Raw genomic sequence first — 19356 nt, 5'->3', positions numbered from 1 at the left:
AATTATTTATTCAATCCTTGGGTAAATGGAAAACAATTATTTTGTCATTGTTGAGAACAATTCCATGGCTTTTGTCAATCCTTCGGTAGGAATACACACTCTCAATCTCATTCTGTTCATTCTTTGCCTTTACATGATAGGTATTGACATTGGGAACTAACTTTGAAAGGGATTTTAGATAATTATACTTGCTAATATTAATTGCTTCTTTTGGAAGGTTAAATAACCTAACACTTTGTGGAGAGAAATGAGGTATTTCAATTGTTAGCGAGTCCATTTGAAGTGATGATGGTGGTGTCATGTCACTAATGAACTCGAATCCAGCTGTGACATGTAGGGATGAGAATTGTGATGACAATGAGGTTTCTTTCAATTTTGAAAGAGCGGCTATAGTCAAGTAGTTGAGATGATGAAGGTTGGACAAGTCAACATGTTTGTTTCTATTTCCAACAGTCAATGATTTCAATGTAGATGGAAGAAGTCCAGGTTTAATCCTTTGAACAGAGTCAAGGCCAATGAATGTGTGAAGTTTTGGTGGCATTGTTCCAGGACTGATTTTGTTCCAAAAACAATTGTTTTTTGAATATCAATGATTTGAGGTTGACTGGAAGACAAGAAATGTCCTCACAACTATATGTATCGTGGAATGTTATTGACGTGAGAGATATTGGCAATGTATCGATAAGGCTCTGTCTGAATGATGATCCAAGTGTTAATGATTGTAGTGATGAGGGAAGTGCGCCATTGAGCCTTCGATCAAAGTCTGAACCAAAGAACAAGTTGATTAGTGACTGGGGCAATACCCCTGTGGATAGTGATTTGTTGAATCTATCCCCAAAAATTAATGTTGTCAATGAGAGTGGAAGTGCTCCTTGAAAAATGGTCCTGTTAAAATGGTAACCAAATTTAAGTGTTTGTAGAGATTGAGGCAACATTCCTGGAGTCATTTGTCTCTTGAAACCATTTTGGAATATTAGTGATGTGAGTGCTGGTCCCAATGCACCTTGGTCAATTGGTTTGTTGAATGCAGATGACAATGTCAAACTTTTGAGCGATTGTGGAAGCATTCCAATTGTCAACCTATCGTTAAAGTAGTAATCGATCTTCAATGATTGAAGTCCTTCCGGGAGGAATCCTGGACTAATTGTATGCTCTATTTGCCCTTCCAATCTTCTGAGTGATGGTGGAAGAACATCATTGTCCAACTGGTCCATATAGTAAACATATCCAAATGTTAATGTCTTGAGATAACATGGCAGTGTTCCTGGGAGTAGTTCTTGTGTGAAACTATGGCCAAAGACAAGCGAAGTGATGGAAGAAGGAAGTGTCCCAGGGTCAATGTGTTGATTGAATGTGTCCCCAAAGACAAGAGTTGCGAGGGATGAGGGCAACGCACCAGGTACAATGGGCTGGTTGAAGCATTCCCCAAATTTAAGCGATATGAGGGTAGAGGGCAACGCACCAGGGACAATTGGTTGGTTGAAGCATTTCCCAAAGATAAGAGATATTATCGATGTAGTTGATAGAGACATCATGATACTTTGATTGAATTGTTGGTGAAATGTGAGCTCTTTAACAGATGGACTAATTGATCGATCGCAACTTGTAACTGCCTCCATTAGAGTGTTGCCCATTCTAAAAGTTGATGTTGTCGTGTCCAGCAGTACAGAGTAGAGTTTCTTGCATGACATACCCATGCACACCCTGTCCAATCGGTCATGTACATTTGGTAATATCTTGCTGGCAATGATGTACAATGGTATTATATTCATTTGTATTTGTTTGAAAAGTTGGTTGGATGGATAAAAGTGATCGCTCAAGTCCTGGGTCTGGCTAAATGATTGAATATGATAATAATTTTACGCGTTTATTCGAATTTGATAAAGCTGGTTGGGAATGGACCAGTCTTGGTGCCGGTACACCAGTCTCCGTTCTGCTCGGTAACAGTAATATACTCACCAACCTTGAAGGAGAGATCGTGCAGCTGTGCGTCGGTCTCATAGTCGTACATGGCAACTGCCTTTCTTCCCTTGGGACCTGACGAGGACTGTGCCTGATGCAATTGACTCTCGAGCTCGCTGATCCTGTTCTGTGCATCAGCCAAACGAGACTCCAAATCACTGATGGTCGATTGAGCAGCTCTCAACTCGCTGTCGTCGTACTGGGTGGTGGAGGCTCTGGTTGGAGGGGGTGGTGGGCCTCTGGCCGCTGGGGGTGGTCCTGGTGGGGCTCTGGTGGCTCCGACGGGTGGAGGTGGAGTTGGTTTGGACATTGGAGGTGGTGGAGTTGGTTTAGACATCATTGGAGGTGGTGGAGTTGGCTTTGACATCATAGGGGGTGGTTTGGCTGGATTGATGATTGTTAGTTTGCTTGTCGATCAAGTCGTATTGTCAATGTGATGGTGATGTGATAGACATACCCATTGGCTTCATTTGTGGGGAGGATGAGGGTGGAGCGGAAACAGGGGGAGGTGGCTTGAACTGGGGTGGGCCTGGCTTGGACATCATTGAGGGTGGTGGAGCTGCAGCTACTGGTGCCATCATTGGAGGTGGCTTCTTAAAAGCAGGGGCCTAAAAGTAGGAAGAAAGGACATGTTAGAGATTACTCGTCGTCATATCACATATCAACATGATAGGTTGTTATTACTTACAGCTGCTGGCTTGTGGAGCTTTGGCATTCCACCAGCAAACAAACCTCCAAGCTGTGGGGCTGAGGAACCAGAGTCCTCGCTTCTTGGAGCACTCATACCGCCGCCGCCCATTGGCTTGGCGCCACCTGGACGTGGCATTCCACCTCCTGGCATTGGCATACCGCCGCCGCCGCCGCCTCCAGCTCCTCCCTTGGGTGCTATATTAGTTAGGAATGGACGTAACCAAGATTGTTAGTACTCTTGTTTGGAATCAATCATGATGGATTCGATCAATCATAGTTCGTTTGTCTACATACTAACTGTTTGCGGGGCAGATCTATCATTGGTGGTTGTCTTCTTTAACTTTGCTCCTTTGTGAATGGAGTTGAGAAGGGCTCCTCTCTCAGCAGTCTTTGGAGGAGGAGTGGCCTTTGGGGGAGGTGGTGGTCCTGGTGGTGGGGGAGGTGGCATGTCTTAAGGTTGTTGAGTTGCTGCTAATGTGAATTGAAAAGAGTCGCTCTTTATATGTTTGAGTATTGTATAAATCTGTTGTTGTTGCTGTGATTGATTCAATCAAATCCTGTACCTGTCAAGTTGATTGATTGAGTAGTTGTTGTGTGATGAAGTTGTTATTTAGAAATACAGTTAGGTATGTGTTATATACAATGTATATAGTAGTAGGCCTGTTTATATAAATATATCAATATATATATATGTTTGCGTGTATGATTGAATGAATGGAATGGAATGAATGAATGACTGGCAGACTGAATGAATGAATGACAGACGCAAATCGAATCAATGTTCAACACCCATCCACCCATCTCCCTTTCACACACACTAACAACAACAACACACACATACTTTGCTTTGTTACACCCTCTGTCACATTCATATGACTGCCATCGCATACACACTCCCACTCAAAGATACAAAGACATGTCCAAAATTATTATCAAAAAGAATAATTATAATTTTCATTGATCTGCCCAAGAATAGATTTTTGTTGATGCGATGGCAGTCGGGTTACCGATGGAGTAGTGGCTGGGTTTCAGCCAATGGCCGCATGCATCCACAATACTTACTTACTTCCATGTGCGGGACATCATCAGATACTTTGCTTTCTATCTATTTATAAAATACATGTATATCATTATCTATATCTCTATATGTGTTCAGACATTTAGATTCATTCCTCTGATAAAGAGAACGACACACAAATATTTGATTGATTGATTGATTGATTGATTGATTGATATCGATGTTTTGGCAATCCAAGATCAAGAGAGAGATAGAAGAGAGATGTATCTCTAACATGTTGTACATTACAATTGAGTTGGTATCTGTTCAACAACATGATCAATAGTTGAGCGAACCCTTGATAGTGAGGAATCAACCCCCTTTGTTCGTTTGTCAAACACGTACAAAATTTCAAAAATCAACTTTTCTAAAGACAATGTCAACTGTTCCAAGATTTTTGTTCATAGTGAGGTCCACTGATTTGATCAAGACCAAGAGAGTGCCTGTACTCAACTTGTTGTGTTTTTCTTTGTTTATTTGTTGTTAAATTGAATACATATACATAATTACACATACATATATAATATAGATAGATATGGATTCATTCGATAGAGTTAATGAGAATTATCAAAAGGTGTGCAATGCTTTGACCAGAAGAATCAAGCAGTTGCCAAACTATACTGGAGGTATGATCATTCATTGATTGATTGATTAGTTGATTGATACACAAATACTAATCACACTCAAACACAGAGAGCAAGAAGAGAGCCATAAGAGATGCCGAACAAGATATAAATGATGGACTTCAATATGTATGGTTGATTGATTGAATGATTGAATGAAGGCCGAGTCACTAACCAACCAGCATCAACATTATATAGATAAATGAAATGGATAGGATCAGTCAATCACATCCACAGAGGATCAAGATACAGCAACAGATTAGACAGTACCAGACAGATATGCAAAGATTCCAGAGGGATGTGTTGAAGGCATCGACAACGTCTAGCAATGATTTCAATAGAGACGCGGGATTCTCCAACGCACCAGAGGACTATCAATCACAGTACGATCAGCAGCGACAGCATCTGCTCGGTGGCTACGAGGTCGTCAACGAGTCGTCCGACCGTCTGGTACGAATCCAACAGACATCGGCACAGAACGAGCAGATTGGTGAGGGTATTCTAGTGCAGTTGGGAGAGCAGGGTAATCAAATCAGATCAATGAAGAACAAGGTAATGATTGGAATTGTGACTGGAATTGGGACTGGACTTGGTTAGGACCATCACTGACTCAATCAATCAATCAATCATAACATATTATAGCTTGATGAAACAGATGACAATGTCAAGACTGCAAGAAAGGTTATTGGAAGCATGGCAAGACGTGTGGCCACCAACAAGATCATACTACTGTTTATCATTTTCCTCCTACTGGCGATCATCACTCTGATCATCTGTCTCAAATGGTTGAGAACCAAGAAGTAAGGATTGGATGGCTACCCGACGACCACTTCCACCTACATCATCATACGCTGCTGGACGACAACCCTCCCCCACTGGAGGCTCAGGGGCTTTGCTGGACCCTGGACAACCTCTAGGACCCAACAACAACAACAACCATAACCATTTGTATTAAAAGATAGAGTTTATTCAGCAAGCAGCATTATCCAACTCGGTGAGGCAGAGAGTAAGAAGGACATTCACTGTCCCTCTTGATCACTCTCCCTCACTCAAACAAGCAACAACATCATAATCGACAACATTACTCTTTCCTGCGCTTGACTACCTTTAGATCATCCAATGTGCTGATGAGCTTATCACCATCAGCATCTGCGTCATCCTCATCCTCGACGCAACAGTCATCATAGGTGTCGACAGGCTTGACGGGTGGAGCATTCGAGCCATTGGCACGTCTGTTCTTAATGTCGGTCAGGGCCTTTGCGCGCAACGACCTCTGGGACTCACCGCCAGTGGCGCTATCATTATGGCCAGCAGCAGTAGTAGTGCGTCCATTGAGGAAGCATTCAACGTTTGAGTTTGTCTTGAATATCGAGTGCTCCAGTGCCATTAACTTTTGTTTGAAGCCATCGTTGACTGTTAGAGTCTTTGGACTCTTCTCTTGGACCACTGTCCATGCACGCTCCAATGTCCAGTTGCAGCACTTCATGAGGTAGGCAATGATGATGGTCGGTGATCTACTCCTGCCCTGTTGACAATGTACCAATATATTGGCGCCACTCTTGATTCCAGTCTCAATGAACACACAAGATTGATCAAAGTATTGTTCTATCTGTGCTCTTGAGCTGTCGGCCACAGGTACTCTGAGGTAATCAATTACCAATTCCACCTCCTTCTCCTCCTCCTCCTTCATTGGCTCTTCTTCCTCTACTTGTTGTTGTTGTTGCTGTTGTTGTGGCTGTTCCTCGACATCCTTGGCTTGATCAGTGAGAGGTTGGTCAACCATGGCGTCTTGCTCACTATCCTTTTGTGGCGCCACAGTGGTGGCATCGATCATCACGACATCATCCTTGGACTGATCCTTTGGCTGGCCATCCATGGACACGGTCGTCTGTGGCTCATCGCTGACGACTACATCCTTGGCAGCCTCATCAACCGCATCCACATCCACATCTTCGTCCTCATCCTCGGCATCCTCGTCCTCATCCTCCTCATCCTCGGCATCCTCATCCTCTTCTTCATCATCATCCTCCTGGACAACGACAGTTGTGTCCTTGCCCTTGGTGAAGTAACACTTTATCTCTGTGGTGACGTTGATGATCTTGCTGATTGGTGCCTCTTGATTGGTGAGCCACTCGACATTCTTGGCGGCGACGAATGAACCCAGATAGAGATGTGGTATGATCTCCACACCCTTGTTCCTCTTTTCTTGAATCATCTGATACTCTTGCCACTCCTCTTCCTCTCTTCTGCGTCTCTCTGCATCCTTTATCTTCTTGATCTCCAGTCTCTTTTTCCTCTCCTCTGCCTTCTTCACACGCAACTCCTCCATTGCACGTTCCTGTCTCTCCTTCTCCAACCTCTCACGTTCAGCCCTATCAGCTGCCTCCTTCTCAAACAAGTACTTCCACACAGGTTCATCATTACTGGACAATGGCTTGAAGAAGAATGATAGGCATGTCTGTTGCATTTGTGGTTGTTGAGTCTGAGTCTGTGATGTTGTCGATGACAAGGTGTTGGCGGCAGCGGCGGGAGTGGTAGTTGTCGCGGTAGTGGATGTAGTTGACTTGTTCGCAAAAGCATTTGACTTCTTTGGTGTGGCGGCAGGTGCCTTCTTCTTCTTTGGAGTTGTAGGTTGTTGTGGTGTTGTAGTCGTCTTCTTGTCCTGCTGTTGAGTTGTTGTGGTAGTCTTGCTAGAATGTGATTGAATCTTATTATCTGGTTGATTCTCTTTGTCTGATCCTACTGTAGACGATGTTATTGTTGTTGTCGCTGCCACTGGAGGTGCTTTGGAATCATTGGTGTCAACAACAGCAGCAGATGACACTGTTGTCTTATTAGATGGTTTGACAATGAGAAATCTATCCATATCTATCTTACTGTCTTAATACAACAACAACAATAATAATAGTATTACTTAATGTTTGTTTCCTCGAAGGGTATCAAACTGTCATTTTGAATTTGAATATTCAAATTGAAATATTGATTCCCTCCTTTTTTGAATGAAAACACTCAATCCCATAATTTGTGTTGGAAGATCAATCAAATAAAAGATTTATTATTGTATTGGATAGAGATAAGCTCTGCCATCTGCTCATTACGTACGCTCCAATCGCCTTTTACTATTGCTGAGCCCGTGGGCAGGTGGCATCAAAGAGTATTCATCATTTTTGAGAGGACGTCATTGTCCTTAAACCCAAATCCACAAAACTTAAAGATAAACAACAACCATCCATGGTTAAAGATTGATTGATTGAATAATATATTCATTCATGGACATTATTTATTATTCACAACAAAGTCAATCAATTTATTGACTTTGGTGTCTTTAGCATCTCTCTCACAAAGTCAATCTATTGACTTGACCTTGTCTTTTACTTTTCATCTCTATCTATCTCTCTCTATCACTTTCATATCAATCATATATATTCATTCATTCTTTCATTCATTCATTCTATTTATATATTTATATATACAACACAAGATATATAGTTAGATAATGGAGTATGGTGATGTTGAAACATTACTCAGCGAGTTGGCAAAGTCATTGGGTATCAAGAAGAAGAGTATCATCAACAAGGCAAAAGAGTTGATGAGGAAGGCAACTATTAGACAGCCACAGGGTCTAGGTGGTGTATGTATACATCTTGTTTACCTGGTCTAACCTTACTAACTAATATGGGGCCATGACATCTACTAGTGTGAGATATGTAAACCAACTGCTTGTGTATATTTGGCCTACCAAACGTATGATGATGGTCAAACTCAATCAATCAATCAATCAATCAACATTACATGACTTACATACTTACTCTTGACAACTTTAGATTGAATATATTGAAGGAGTTGGACTTGCCAAAGCTCATTGGACAATGTGGTACGACGGACAAGTTGTTCTATCTGGCTGTTAGGAACCTTCAGAATATACTTAGTATACAGTATGTTAACATGACCAATACTACACTGGCATCTCACTAACAATAATACTAGACGACATACTAGTGTTCCAGAGTTGATAGAGATGCTTCCAGAACTAAAGTCACACACTGAACTGGTGGAACAGACATTGAACTTGTTGGCTCTGTAAGTCTGTCATTCATTCATTCAATCAATACGGATCAATCAATACTGATCAGGATGTCTATACACACCAACAGATACAAGAGTAATCTTGGTGCAACAGCAAATCAATTGGATCTGGCCAATGTGGAGTACACTTGCTCAGCACTCTATGTCATGACACAACAAAACATGGTAGGGACAATACTTCTATGGATGGCTGGTTGTAATTCTGGCTGGCTGGATGGGCTGGCTGTCTAACTAACCTGGACCTACCTACCTACCTACCTATTACCTTTAGATATATATATCACAGATAAAGTTCTTGGACATTTGCAAGTTCTCAAAGGCCGAGTTTGATAGAGTAAGTCACTGCTGGATGTTGGCTCCTTGTTCACTGACTGACTAACTGACTGTCCCAATCTAGATTGTTGGATCGATTCAAGAACATTGTTATGCTGGCAGACCATTGCCTATAACCTCACCAAAGCTTGTACTCAAACTACCTCCACCTCTCAGTCCTACAGGCAAGACATCACCTCCAAAGAAGAGAGTGAGGTCCAGTCTGGATAACAAGCAACCAAGTTCACAGGATAGTACACCACCTTCAAGTGGCACCACTGAGCCAAGTACTACTACAACATCAACAACATCAACAACGTCAACAAAATCACTTAGGCATAGTCAATCAAAAGTGCCACCACCAATGAACGATGGATCAATGACTGTTGAAGAGGAGAGACTAGCATTCAAGAAGGTTAAGGATGATAATTATCAACAATGGAGGGATAAGGTCTTGGAGGGTATGTGTCATTCAGCCATAGCCAATGCATTGGTCACTAATCAATCAATCAAACATTCACAGAGAATAGAAAGGAGAAGGAGAATAAAGAGAAGGAGAGGGAGAAGGAAAAGGAAATGGAAATGGAGAAAGAGAAGGACAAACCATCAGTAGCAATATTGAATCAATCTGATATATCATCATTCTTCCAGAGGAAGAACAAACAGCAACAGCCACTGCCACAGGAGCAGACACAGCCACAGCAGCCAAAGCCAGAGCCACAGCCACAGCCACAGCAACAGCCAGAGCCGCAACAGCAACAGTCACAGGAACATGCACAGCCACAGCCACAGCCACAGCCACTGGGATAGACTCTCCTTGGCAGTTGTGAAAGATACTACGACTAAATATCATATATATATAATGTCTTGATTTATTCTAAACCTTGGTGTCCTACATTGTTGGCAATGATTGACGAATGGTCGAGAGCACTTGCTCATATTTGTTCATGTCCAGTGATGACACGAGTGGCAAGTTGAAGTTGGTGGCAGGATGTAGTAATGTGTTAACATCCAAAAAGTATGCCTTGTCGCCAGCCATCTGCTGGTGAGTGGACATGACCAGAATGTTGACAATGCGAACAAGGTTGATACGTGGATGCTCATGACGCAAGGCCATCGATCTCTCCATCGAGCAGAGCTGGTGGACGACCTCCTGGGAGAACAGCTTGGCAAAGGCAAAGTTGGCCAACAGCAGGTTCTGGATCCACTTTAGCAAGCTGCTAACCACCCAGAGCTGGCTCAGTTCGGCCACAACAAGGTCGGAGGAGGAGACACATGTCATGGTGAAGTTCATCGTCTGCTTKTGACCACCTGGACCACTGCAGCCAATGTCTCTGGCATTGTGAGCTTGGTGTCGATGTGCAACGCTTCTGATTGGGTTGAGGGAGATCACTCGGACGACCAACTCAAACAACTCAGTGTTGGCTTGTGGCACTGATTCCAACTTGGCCACCAATCTCTGTACCTTGTCCAATGGAATGGATACCATTGAGTGATTGCTTGAAAGGGCACAAACAAGACACTTCATACTCGACATGATAATGTCCATAAACTCATTGCTATTCTTGACCCAATCGATGGACACTAAATGTGATTGATTGATAATGCGAGTGAGTATGGTATGATGATGTGCTTCCAGGTCTTTGTGATTGGATGACTTACGAATATAGTCCAAGAGGTAGAAACAGATGGATGTGGCCTCAGAGAAGTCCTTGCAGTAGGATGGGATGTTCTCAAGGGTGACTTGAAGCAATGATAGGATGGACTGGAACACCTGCTTGGAGATACTGCCGTTGGAGATGATGTTTGTCATCCATGGCAACAATCCATTGTTGACCAATATCATTGCACCAGACTTTGCCAAAGATGTCAACAGATCGATAATCTTTAACTTCATCTTTGTCTTTGTCGTTTGGCTATCAAAGAATGATAACAAATCTGCCAACTTCAATTTCTTCTTGATAATATATTCGCTCTATTTTATTGATGTAGATATGGTAAGTTAGTATGATTGCGTGGGATTGTTCCAGGGTTGGGAAGTATTATTGATAACATACCGAGCTATCTGGCAATGATTGATTGATTGTATCCAATATCCAATAAATGAACTTGCTCTTGGTGAACTCTGCAAGGTTGCTAATGAATGGGATTGACTATGGAGTGGAGTATGAATTGATTGTTAGATTGATCGATTGATTGATCATTCATTGTACGGAGAACTTACACCAAAGTCCATCTTTTGGATATTCTGGAAGTAGGTCAATATCTCAAAACGGAGAACTGGATGAATGGATGCATCTTTGGAGAACAATGGTATGGTCCTGACCAAGAACATTGTGTAGAGTGGAGGTACATGTTGATCCTTGGACTTTAGACTATGCTTGATGACCTTTAGAACACGAAGCTGGTCCTTGGCTGTACGACTTGCAGTCTTCCATTGGTCAAGCAACAGAGTGAATCGCTCCAACACATTGTGTGCAAGCTTTCTGATCGGTTTATCCTGTGACGAGAGTGCCGACAGAGTGAATGCCAATGGACCATTGGTGTAGAATGCTCCACGATTGAGCGAGTCTTCGCTGGCAGTGGCCAACAACGACTTGAACAGACGCAGGAGGAAGGCCGGGTCGTACTTGAAGGTCTGTGTGGTCAAACTCTGAGTATAGATGTCCAGGTTGAGGAGGGGCAGCTCCTGGGTCATGTCGGCCTTGGCTTCCATTGGGAAGCGTTGCACACTGGCTTCCAACAGCTTGTCATTGAACAATGTGTTGGTAATCAACATGTTGTTGAAGCTCATGTTGTCAGAGTAGTTTGATCCCCAACGACCAATGCGTGACTCGGTCAAGTCGGGATTGGCAACCTGATGCAAATAGATGATGCGGTACAGTAGACAGTCGACTGGATGAGTTGTGGCACCATACGCTTCGAATATATGATCCAAATGTTGTCCATTGTCGCAAAGATCAGTGTTCATCAAGTAGACCTTGTAGAGTATTCTCACCATCAGGTACCGTTTGATTGAGTCCCTCTTGGCAGAGTCCTTCAGTACGCTCCAGACATGGACGGTCATCTTACTACCAGTACCAAGGAGTGTTGAGTGGATGAGGTTACCAATGTCCTTGACATCATCCTTGGATCTGAGCTCCATCATCTTGACCAATAGTGCGAGGTTGGTAGTGTCTGGTGTCTTTAGTGACAACTTTACAATGTCCAGACAGTCACCGTTTGAAATGTGTGGAGAATACGTTGGAAACAGCTCTGTGTAGAGAGTGTCGACTAGTGGCGATTCTATGTCCTTGAGACATTGCTTGAGGTTGTTGATGTAGAGCTTGGCTGCTTGACCAACTCGAGAGTCTATCTGGGGGGTCAACACAATCTGAAGAGGGGAGGACAGTGATCCAACATCAATCGATTGATGATCCAGTTGCTTAAAGAGGAACTGAACAAGTTGGATGGCCATTCGGATAAACTGTTTGCTGTTGCTGTGCGTCGTCGTCGATGATGATGAGGCCAGGATGTCATGTCTTTTGTACAAATCAAACAAGTCTACACTTATTGACTTGGCAATGACCTTGATCGACTCTGTCATGCCAGCACATGGACTGTTCATGAACTGTCTAAACAGACAATAGAGTGAAGATATGATGTTGGTAGTTGAGCACTGTTTGCTGTTGCTGGAGAGCATGGCCTTGAGTGTTTGTTGTTGTTCGGCAATGTGTTCGATCAATCTTTGAGCTTGCACTGTATCAAGATTTAGCAGGACGATGGATGCCATCATCAATCTCGCGTCGGTTGGTCGTTGAGTGAGTGCTGCGGTGAGACTGGCAAAGTTGTTCTCGCACATGATGCTAACAAGTGTGGCATGATGGTACACTGATGGATTGGCCAAAGATGACAGTAGTAGATGTAGTATGGCATTGTCAAGAGTGGCAGCACCAACAATAGCATCAACGTTGATCTTCATAGTATCTCGCAATAACTTGTACAGTCCAACTCTTTGTGTTGCCACTGATTGATCATTGTTGTAAGTTGTCGAGTGCACTCTGTGCTGACTGGATTGAGTGTTGTTGGTCAACATCAGTAACTGTTCTGGGATGACGACATCAAGTTGATAGCGTGACAATGTCTCGACCAATGGCTGGCACGACCTAAAGTCACTGAACTGGGACAGGGTGTGCAGCATGAGGACAAAGAGTTTGTGAAGCTGTGGCGACTTCTGAGTGCTGGCCGACACATGGAGCATGATGTCAAGACAGGTCTCAAAGTCCACGAATGGTATGATTGATTGAATGGCCTTGAAAGAGTCGGGCACGACTTCGGTGTGCTTGGACGACTTTAGATCTTGGATAAACTGTGTGATGATGGCGCTGGCTGGCTGTCTTGCAACGTTGAAGCAGTGCTCGTCATTGCTCATCAGCAACTGCATGAGCAGCTGGGTGACGGGCGCCGACGCCCATCTCTTGCTAATGACAGCGCTCTGAAGTAGGTCGTCGGCAAGCTTGATGGCCTTGGCAGACTTGGTCGAGATCAATGTATCAAACATGATTGATATCAGATCAAAGTGGAACTGAGATATCGTCTCTGATCCAATATGTTGAGCTACCAGTTGTGTCATCAATGGTATGATCGAGACCATGCGACGAGGTGGAAGTTGCTCAATATTGTTGGCAATGATCATTCGTGCGGCACATCTATCAAACAATGCTCCAACATCCTTTGTGCTCGACACTGACAGATGTGAGAGTATCTGAATGATTGGTGTATGTTTGAGTATGTTGATTGTGTCCTTCTCGCTCAAATGCTTCCATTGCACATTGACATTGTCCACCAAGATGCCAGATTGATTGATCACTGATTTATCGTCCTGGGTGATATGTTGGTCGCCATCTCTCGCCTGGATAACGAGGAATTGGTATACGTTGTCCATAATTGTGTTGCCAAGTTTGAAGTCCTTTGGTTGCTTCAACAACTGGGCCTTGGTGGGCGACTGTCTCAGCGTGTCGAGTACCGAGAACTCTGATCCAATGGTCTTCTTTTGATGGAGGAGATGAATCAACGCCATGATTGTCTGTGCACTGCTCGAGTTTGATCCAATAGACACCAAGACCTTGGCCAGGTATGATGATACCTGATCATCAATCGTTGACATGGACAGGTACAATGATATAGCAGCCATCAATACTGGTGATACCAAAGAGTCGTTTGATCCACCACCATTTAGACAATGTGCAACACGTTGGCATATATCTAAATAGTTGAACTTGTTGTTGTTGATCTCGTGCAATACATTGACAAAGAATGGCAATGATTGTGCGCAGTCCACATTCTCAATCCAACAATCAATCTCATGATCCACGCCAGCAAAGAAGTTATTGATCGACAACAACTTGTACAACAACTGATGGTACATTGATCTCAACGCACTCTGTCTACATCTCAAATATAATCTGAGTACCAATGTGAATATTGACTCTAAGTGATTGAAGTTGATGTTAAAGTTAGTACCTGGATCTATCCCATCAGTCAATCAAACATACCATTGTTCTCTGTTAGATTGGTGAATATCTGGGATGGACGTTGGAAGGTCTTGGATGTGGAGAGGATGTGGATGAAATGCTTTTGGACGAGGGCATCGGATTGTTGGATCATGTCAAGATCAAAGAGACGAATGGGAAGGAACTCGTTGACTCCAAAGAACTTGGTGTACTCGGCCAATATCGAGATGTACTGTGCATAGACCAATGGTGTAACCTTGAACTGCTTGGCATTGTCCTTAAAGTATAACAATGGCAACATACGCTCTTTGATACCCTGCTTGAGGTCTCCAATGAATGATTCCAACTCTGCGCCAGTGTAGGACTCTGTTGCTGTGGTCGTCGTCGTTGAGTCGGCCATTTGAGTCATCTCTGCAATAACAGAGTTGACACGACGTAGACATAGTAGATAGATCAATGATTGATTGTACGTGACGAATGGCGAGAGATCGAAACCAAAGTTGAAGTTGGACATGTGTGGCGGGATGAGCATCGAGATGAGTGTGAGCGGCGACGACGGGATGCCACCAAGTAGCAACGTGCCACTGCGTGGCTGGCGCGGAACAGTGGTCATCAGGATCTTGACAAACATCGCACTCCTGTTGAACCAGAGCATGTTGAGTGATGGGTGCACCAGGTCAAATTTAAAGAACAGGTCTGGACACGAGTTGATGATCTTGATGAACAGTGCATGATGTTGTTGGAACTTGTGTGGCTCAAGACTTGACAGCACGTTGAATATCAATGTTGACTCGTTGCAAACGTCCTGGTCGTCGCGGAACCAATGCCAGCGGGGGTCCGATGGGGCCATGCCATGTGTGGACGACGTGCAGAGGATGGTGAGGAATGTGGCGATGGCATCGCGTACATCATCTGGCATGTCCTCTTTGGCAAAGGCGATGGTCACTCTTGTGAGGAACTGTCCAGTGAACAGTTTAAGTCGGTCATGTCTTGACATCAAGTTGGGCTTGAGTACATGCTTGTCCATTGCCTCAATCACGTCCAACACGACATAATGATGGTCATAGTTGAGTTTGTTGAATATTAGATTCAATATGTTGCGGCTGGCCACGATGGATGTTGTCAACTTGTAGTTCTGATGCTTAAAGAATGCCAAGATGAAACGGATGACGAATGGTCTTGTGCCGTGGTAGGCACCCAATGCCGACATGTCACTCAATGACTGTTCAAAGGCCGGCGCATTGAATGGGAACTTGGACTGGATGAGTTTGGCCAACCTAACAGAGTACTGTACGAGTGCTGACAGCACACGGAATGTGTTGATCGACAGGGATATGTTGCCATTGGTCTCGTAGGCCATGACGGTCGACACTAGACTGGCCAGATTCTTCTCTGTTATGGTCTCGGTAATATGTTTGTTGACTCGTGCCAGTGTCGGGTCATCATTGATCACGATGACCATTGCAATCAATTCTAGCAGATGACTAAAGACATCGACATAGAGGTCGGGCTTATCAGTGTACAATGCCCACAAGTTGAACAACTCGATACACTGAGGCGACTGCTTTAGATATTGGAATAGTGGCGCCAGTACTGGATTCTGAAAGTTTGTTGGACAACTGACATTGTCTGGATTCTCCTTCTCGTCTCTGATCAATTTGCTCATTGATCGCAAACCCTTGTCATTGTCACCTGGTCGCTTCGACACCAACAATTGAACAAACACAGTCAGTGTCAGGTTCTCCTCGACTGGTTGTGATGACAATGGTTTGGCATGATGTGTCGAGTGTTGATCGTGAAGCTTAAAGGTCTCCTTTTGTTCAGACCACTGTATTTATATTGAATGGATATGAGTGGATATGAGTGGTGTAAGAGGAGGCATGCCATGTTGGAGAATATGATTGTTTAATCAGTCCTTCGAACACATACCTTTAATCTAAAGTAGTTGACCTTGTTCTGCTTTCGAATAGACATTGCAATGTGAATGAATGCCTGTTCTGTATGTATATTATATTGATGATAGTTCGATTTGTCGTATGAAGTTGAGAGGACTAAGTGTGAATGTTGACGAATGTTTCGTTTTCAATCATTCGATTATTACTATTTTAAAATCATATTAAAATAATATTAATAATATTTATTCTTTGTTTAATAATTTAGTTAATTCTTAAAGGTAGTAATTGAGGAAATATTTTAGATTTAAATAACATACCCTTCAATTTTGCAAAATTTTTCCGGAACAAAATACGGGAGGACAATAAAGAAAAAACATGTCGACTTGGTGTAGTTGGTTATCACATGACCTTTACACGGTTAGGGTCGTGGGTTCGATCCCCACAGTCGATAAAACCTTTTTGTTCTTTGTCTTTAATATAAAGAGATGTACTCTTAATATTATTGAACGTTCACTTGAGAGTATGACAGTTAGTAATTGAAGACCCACTGTCTATGAATGAACGAATCTAATATAAACTTATTTATTTATATTTATAATGATTGGTGTAACCAAGAGGACATACCTTGAGAGTATGACAGTTAGTAATGCTTGATCCTCACTTTTTTGTATCATGAGGAACTTCCAGAGTCGAATGATTCGTTTTCCAAAGTGTTTTGATGTCGCTTCGCGCACTCAATCACTTCATTCGTTAATTCATAGACAGTGGGTCTCCAGTTACTAACTGTCATACTCTCAAGTGAACGTTCAATAATATTAAGAGTACATTAAATTTTTTTTATGGTCAATAGCAAACACACCCGAGGCAATATCTTACCTTTGGAGAGGATCGGGGTACCAGTTGTGTTGGTGGAGATGTTACCTTTTGATCTTCATTGACATGATTTTGACATTCGATTGGAAATGCAGACTCCCCTTTTTCACCGCACTCGACACACTTGTGTCTACTTCTAGCCAATCAATCATTTAAAATTATTATTATTATTATTATTATTAGTTATTAAGGAAATTGTATTATTATCTCTATTTAAACTAAATATCTTTTGATTCAACAAAAATCAGTTTCCAAAGTGTCTGTTGTGTTTGGATATATAAACTGTTTTTCATTTTACTTAATATGGTTCAAACAAATAGATAATTATATTATTCATTCTATGAATGATCTACCTCTTCAAGTACAATTTAGGATCATACTGTTCTGTTGGCAAGATGATGTTGATGATATCTGGAGATTGCAGCTGTCTACACTCTCATGGTCACACTTCCGCTTCATATCCAGATCATTGTACAGCATCAATCTCAAGTTGTTGTATGACCCAAAGCATTTAGTTTTTGATGAGTCTTGGCTTGTCAATACCTTCAACAATCGCTTCTCACTTTGGAAGACTAATACGATTGTCTCAACACGACATATCATTATCACCTACCTCCGTCCAGAGCTAGACAATATGATTGAGCTACAGCAGGCGGCCAGCAACAAACCGGACGACGACTCACATAGACATGTTGAAAGGTGGAAGTGCAGGTATGACAATGATCCTGACAGCAACAACAGATACACTCTGGCAGCCAGTGGTATCATCTTTGGCAAATATGTCGATGGCTGGGAGAGCAAGATCATCAAGGCGATCACCGAGAGAATGGTCTTCACGGAGCAGTTGACCATCGTTTACTTCACCAACCATCAATGGTTCGATAACAACACGACGTTAACGCAGGTATTCGACTGGCTGCACTCAAAGTGCGACAACCTCACAACTATGGTAGTCAAGAGCAAGAACTATGATCGCAACCGCAACACTCTAGACCTGGGCGCATTGTTCACCTTTATCCAGGACAAGAAATCGCTCAGGAACATTACAATCGATCGATCTCTCTTTAATATGGTTGGCAACGATTGGGAAATCATCTCGTCGTTCCCTAAAGGTGGCCCCTATGACTTTGGACACATCAAATCTTTAAAACTTTATAGTTGTAGCTTGCATCGTGATGACTTGACACAGTTTTTCATATTCCTCAATGGATTCACGATGTTGAAGCATCTCTCGATTAGTGTCAATGCTCATGGCCACAGTGATGAAAGCGCGCAGCACATGTTTCACGACAATCTCTCAAACTTTGTCATCCAGAGCAGCGACACCCTGAGGTCGCTGGATCTCGGCTCATACTACACAGAGGATCAGGTGTTCCTGGACAGGTTGGAGAAGAGCAACACACTTGAGCACCTGTCAATGTCCTTCCCAATGATGAATGACGAAGGATTTGACAGGACAGATGTGGATAGATACCTCCTCCTTATTCCAGATTCGGTCAAGTCTTTTGTTTGGAAGAGGATACCATCGCATGCGGTCAACGAGTTTGACCAGTTATGGTACTTCCTCAAGATAAACACACCGTCCACCATCGAGAGATTGCACATCAAGCTCGACCACAAAGAATACTTGCGAGGTGAATATCGGCCAGACACACATGAATTCTTCTCGTCCAACACTAAACTGCGATACTTGCGAGTTGATGGCGCTGACGAGGAGGTGGTCCTTCAAATACTAGTCAACGCACTACAGTTTAGCAAGAGTCTTGTGCGATTGGAACTGCGACAATTACAAGGTCACCAAGAAATGTCAATGGCCTGGCTCACAACATTGTCCCAATGTACCACTCTAAAGACCATCATCATGTATATGGACCCACGTGGATTTGAAAAAGACTACTCCCTTAACCTTCCCAACAACTGTCCATTTTCGTTGGTGTCCAAACCGATAAAGAGGGATCGCTGGAGCTGGAATCCTATCAAGTATGTCTTCAATAAAGTATGAATCCATAGCCCGCCAAAGTGTTATCGCCCTCCGACGGGGGACATCGAAGTCTCGCTAGTTAGCAAAAAAAAGTTTAATAAAGAGATGTACTCTTAATATGACACTTTATTTTGAAAAGCAGAAAGGTGAGTTCGGTGTGATTGTGTGTGTTGCGCGCAGAGTTGGCTAGACTTATCTGCACTCCTGTGTCTGCTTTTCAAAATAAAGTGTCATATTATTGAACGTTCACTTGAGAGTATGACAGTTAGTAACTGAAGACCCACTGTCTATGAATGAACGAATGGAGTGATTGAGTGAAACACTTTGGAAAACGCGAAGCGACATCAAAACATTATTATTATTGCAAATAAATTGGCGTCATTGA

At 42.9% G+C, this 19356-nt stretch overlaps 8 protein-coding genes across 8 annotated transcripts; 3 read left to right on the top strand and 5 right to left on the bottom strand.

Annotated features, from left to right (window-relative positions):
* Nucleotides 1–539: 539 nt before the first annotated feature.
* SAMD00019534_118320 (hypothetical protein) lies at nt 540–1523 on the bottom strand (the record flags this gene model as incomplete). Its single annotated transcript, XM_012892980.1, has 1 exon — nt 540–1523. A coding segment is annotated over one exon (984 nt), but the record flags the coding sequence as incomplete, so codon positions are not given.
* Nucleotides 1524–1867: 344 nt separating this feature from the next.
* Nucleotides 1868–3100, bottom strand: SAMD00019534_118310 (hypothetical protein; the record flags this gene model as incomplete). Its single annotated transcript, XM_012892979.1, has 4 exons — nt 1868–2346; nt 2420–2570; nt 2651–2847; nt 2947–3100. The coding sequence occupies 4 exons, from the start codon at nt 3098–3100 to the stop codon at nt 1868–1870; spliced, it is 981 nt and encodes a 326-aa protein (XP_012748433.1).
* Nucleotides 3101–4244: 1144 nt separating this feature from the next.
* Nucleotides 4245–5136, top strand: SAMD00019534_118300 (hypothetical protein; the record flags this gene model as incomplete). The annotated part of the gene is made up of 4 exons (XM_012892978.1): nt 4245–4335; nt 4403–4461; nt 4531–4884; nt 4975–5136. 4 exons carry the CDS (start codon nt 4245–4247, stop codon nt 5134–5136), a joined length of 666 nt encoding a protein of 221 aa, XP_012748432.1.
* A 277-nt stretch (nt 5137–5413) lies between these two features.
* On the bottom strand, nt 5414–7198 carry SAMD00019534_118290 (hypothetical protein; the record flags this gene model as incomplete). Its single annotated transcript, XM_012892977.1, has 1 exon — nt 5414–7198. The coding sequence occupies one exon, from the start codon at nt 7196–7198 to the stop codon at nt 5414–5416; it is 1785 nt and encodes a 594-aa protein (XP_012748431.1).
* Nucleotides 7199–7828: 630 nt separating this feature from the next.
* Nucleotides 7829–9540, top strand: SAMD00019534_118280 (hypothetical protein; the record flags this gene model as incomplete). Its single annotated transcript, XM_012892976.1, has 8 exons — nt 7829–7963; nt 8030–8076; nt 8157–8267; nt 8332–8412; nt 8487–8583; nt 8690–8752; nt 8816–9191; nt 9254–9540. The coding sequence occupies 8 exons, from the start codon at nt 7829–7831 to the stop codon at nt 9538–9540; spliced, it is 1197 nt and encodes a 398-aa protein (XP_012748430.1).
* An 82-nt stretch (nt 9541–9622) lies between these two features.
* Nucleotides 9623–10024, bottom strand: SAMD00019534_118270 (hypothetical protein; the record flags this gene model as incomplete). Its single annotated transcript, XM_012892975.1, has 1 exon — nt 9623–10024. One exon carries the CDS (start codon nt 10022–10024, stop codon nt 9623–9625), a length of 402 nt encoding a protein of 133 aa, XP_012748429.1.
* Nucleotides 10025–10145: 121 nt separating this feature from the next.
* On the bottom strand, nt 10146–16196 carry SAMD00019534_118260 (hypothetical protein; the record flags this gene model as incomplete). The annotated part of the gene is made up of 7 exons (XM_012892974.1): nt 10146–10195; nt 10261–10314; nt 10393–10705; nt 10788–10883; nt 10955–14199; nt 14265–16050; nt 16152–16196. The coding sequence occupies 7 exons, from the start codon at nt 16194–16196 to the stop codon at nt 10146–10148; spliced, it is 5589 nt and encodes a 1862-aa protein (XP_012748428.1).
* A 1428-nt stretch (nt 16197–17624) lies between these two features.
* SAMD00019534_118250 (hypothetical protein) lies at nt 17625–18992 on the top strand (the record flags this gene model as incomplete). The annotated part of the gene is made up of 1 exon (XM_012892973.1): nt 17625–18992. One exon carries the CDS (start codon nt 17625–17627, stop codon nt 18990–18992), a length of 1368 nt encoding a protein of 455 aa, XP_012748427.1.
* Between the last annotated feature and the right edge of the window lie 364 nt (nt 18993–19356).

This window comes from Acytostelium subglobosum (genome assembly GCF_000787575.1).
Source record: "Acytostelium subglobosum LB1 DNA, scaffold: scaffold35, whole genome shotgun sequence".
Lineage (NCBI taxonomy): Eukaryota > Evosea > Eumycetozoa > Acytosteliales > Acytosteliaceae > Acytostelium > Acytostelium subglobosum.
Note: the sequence above shows the minus strand (reverse complement) of the source record. Positions and strands in the feature narration are given on the sequence as shown.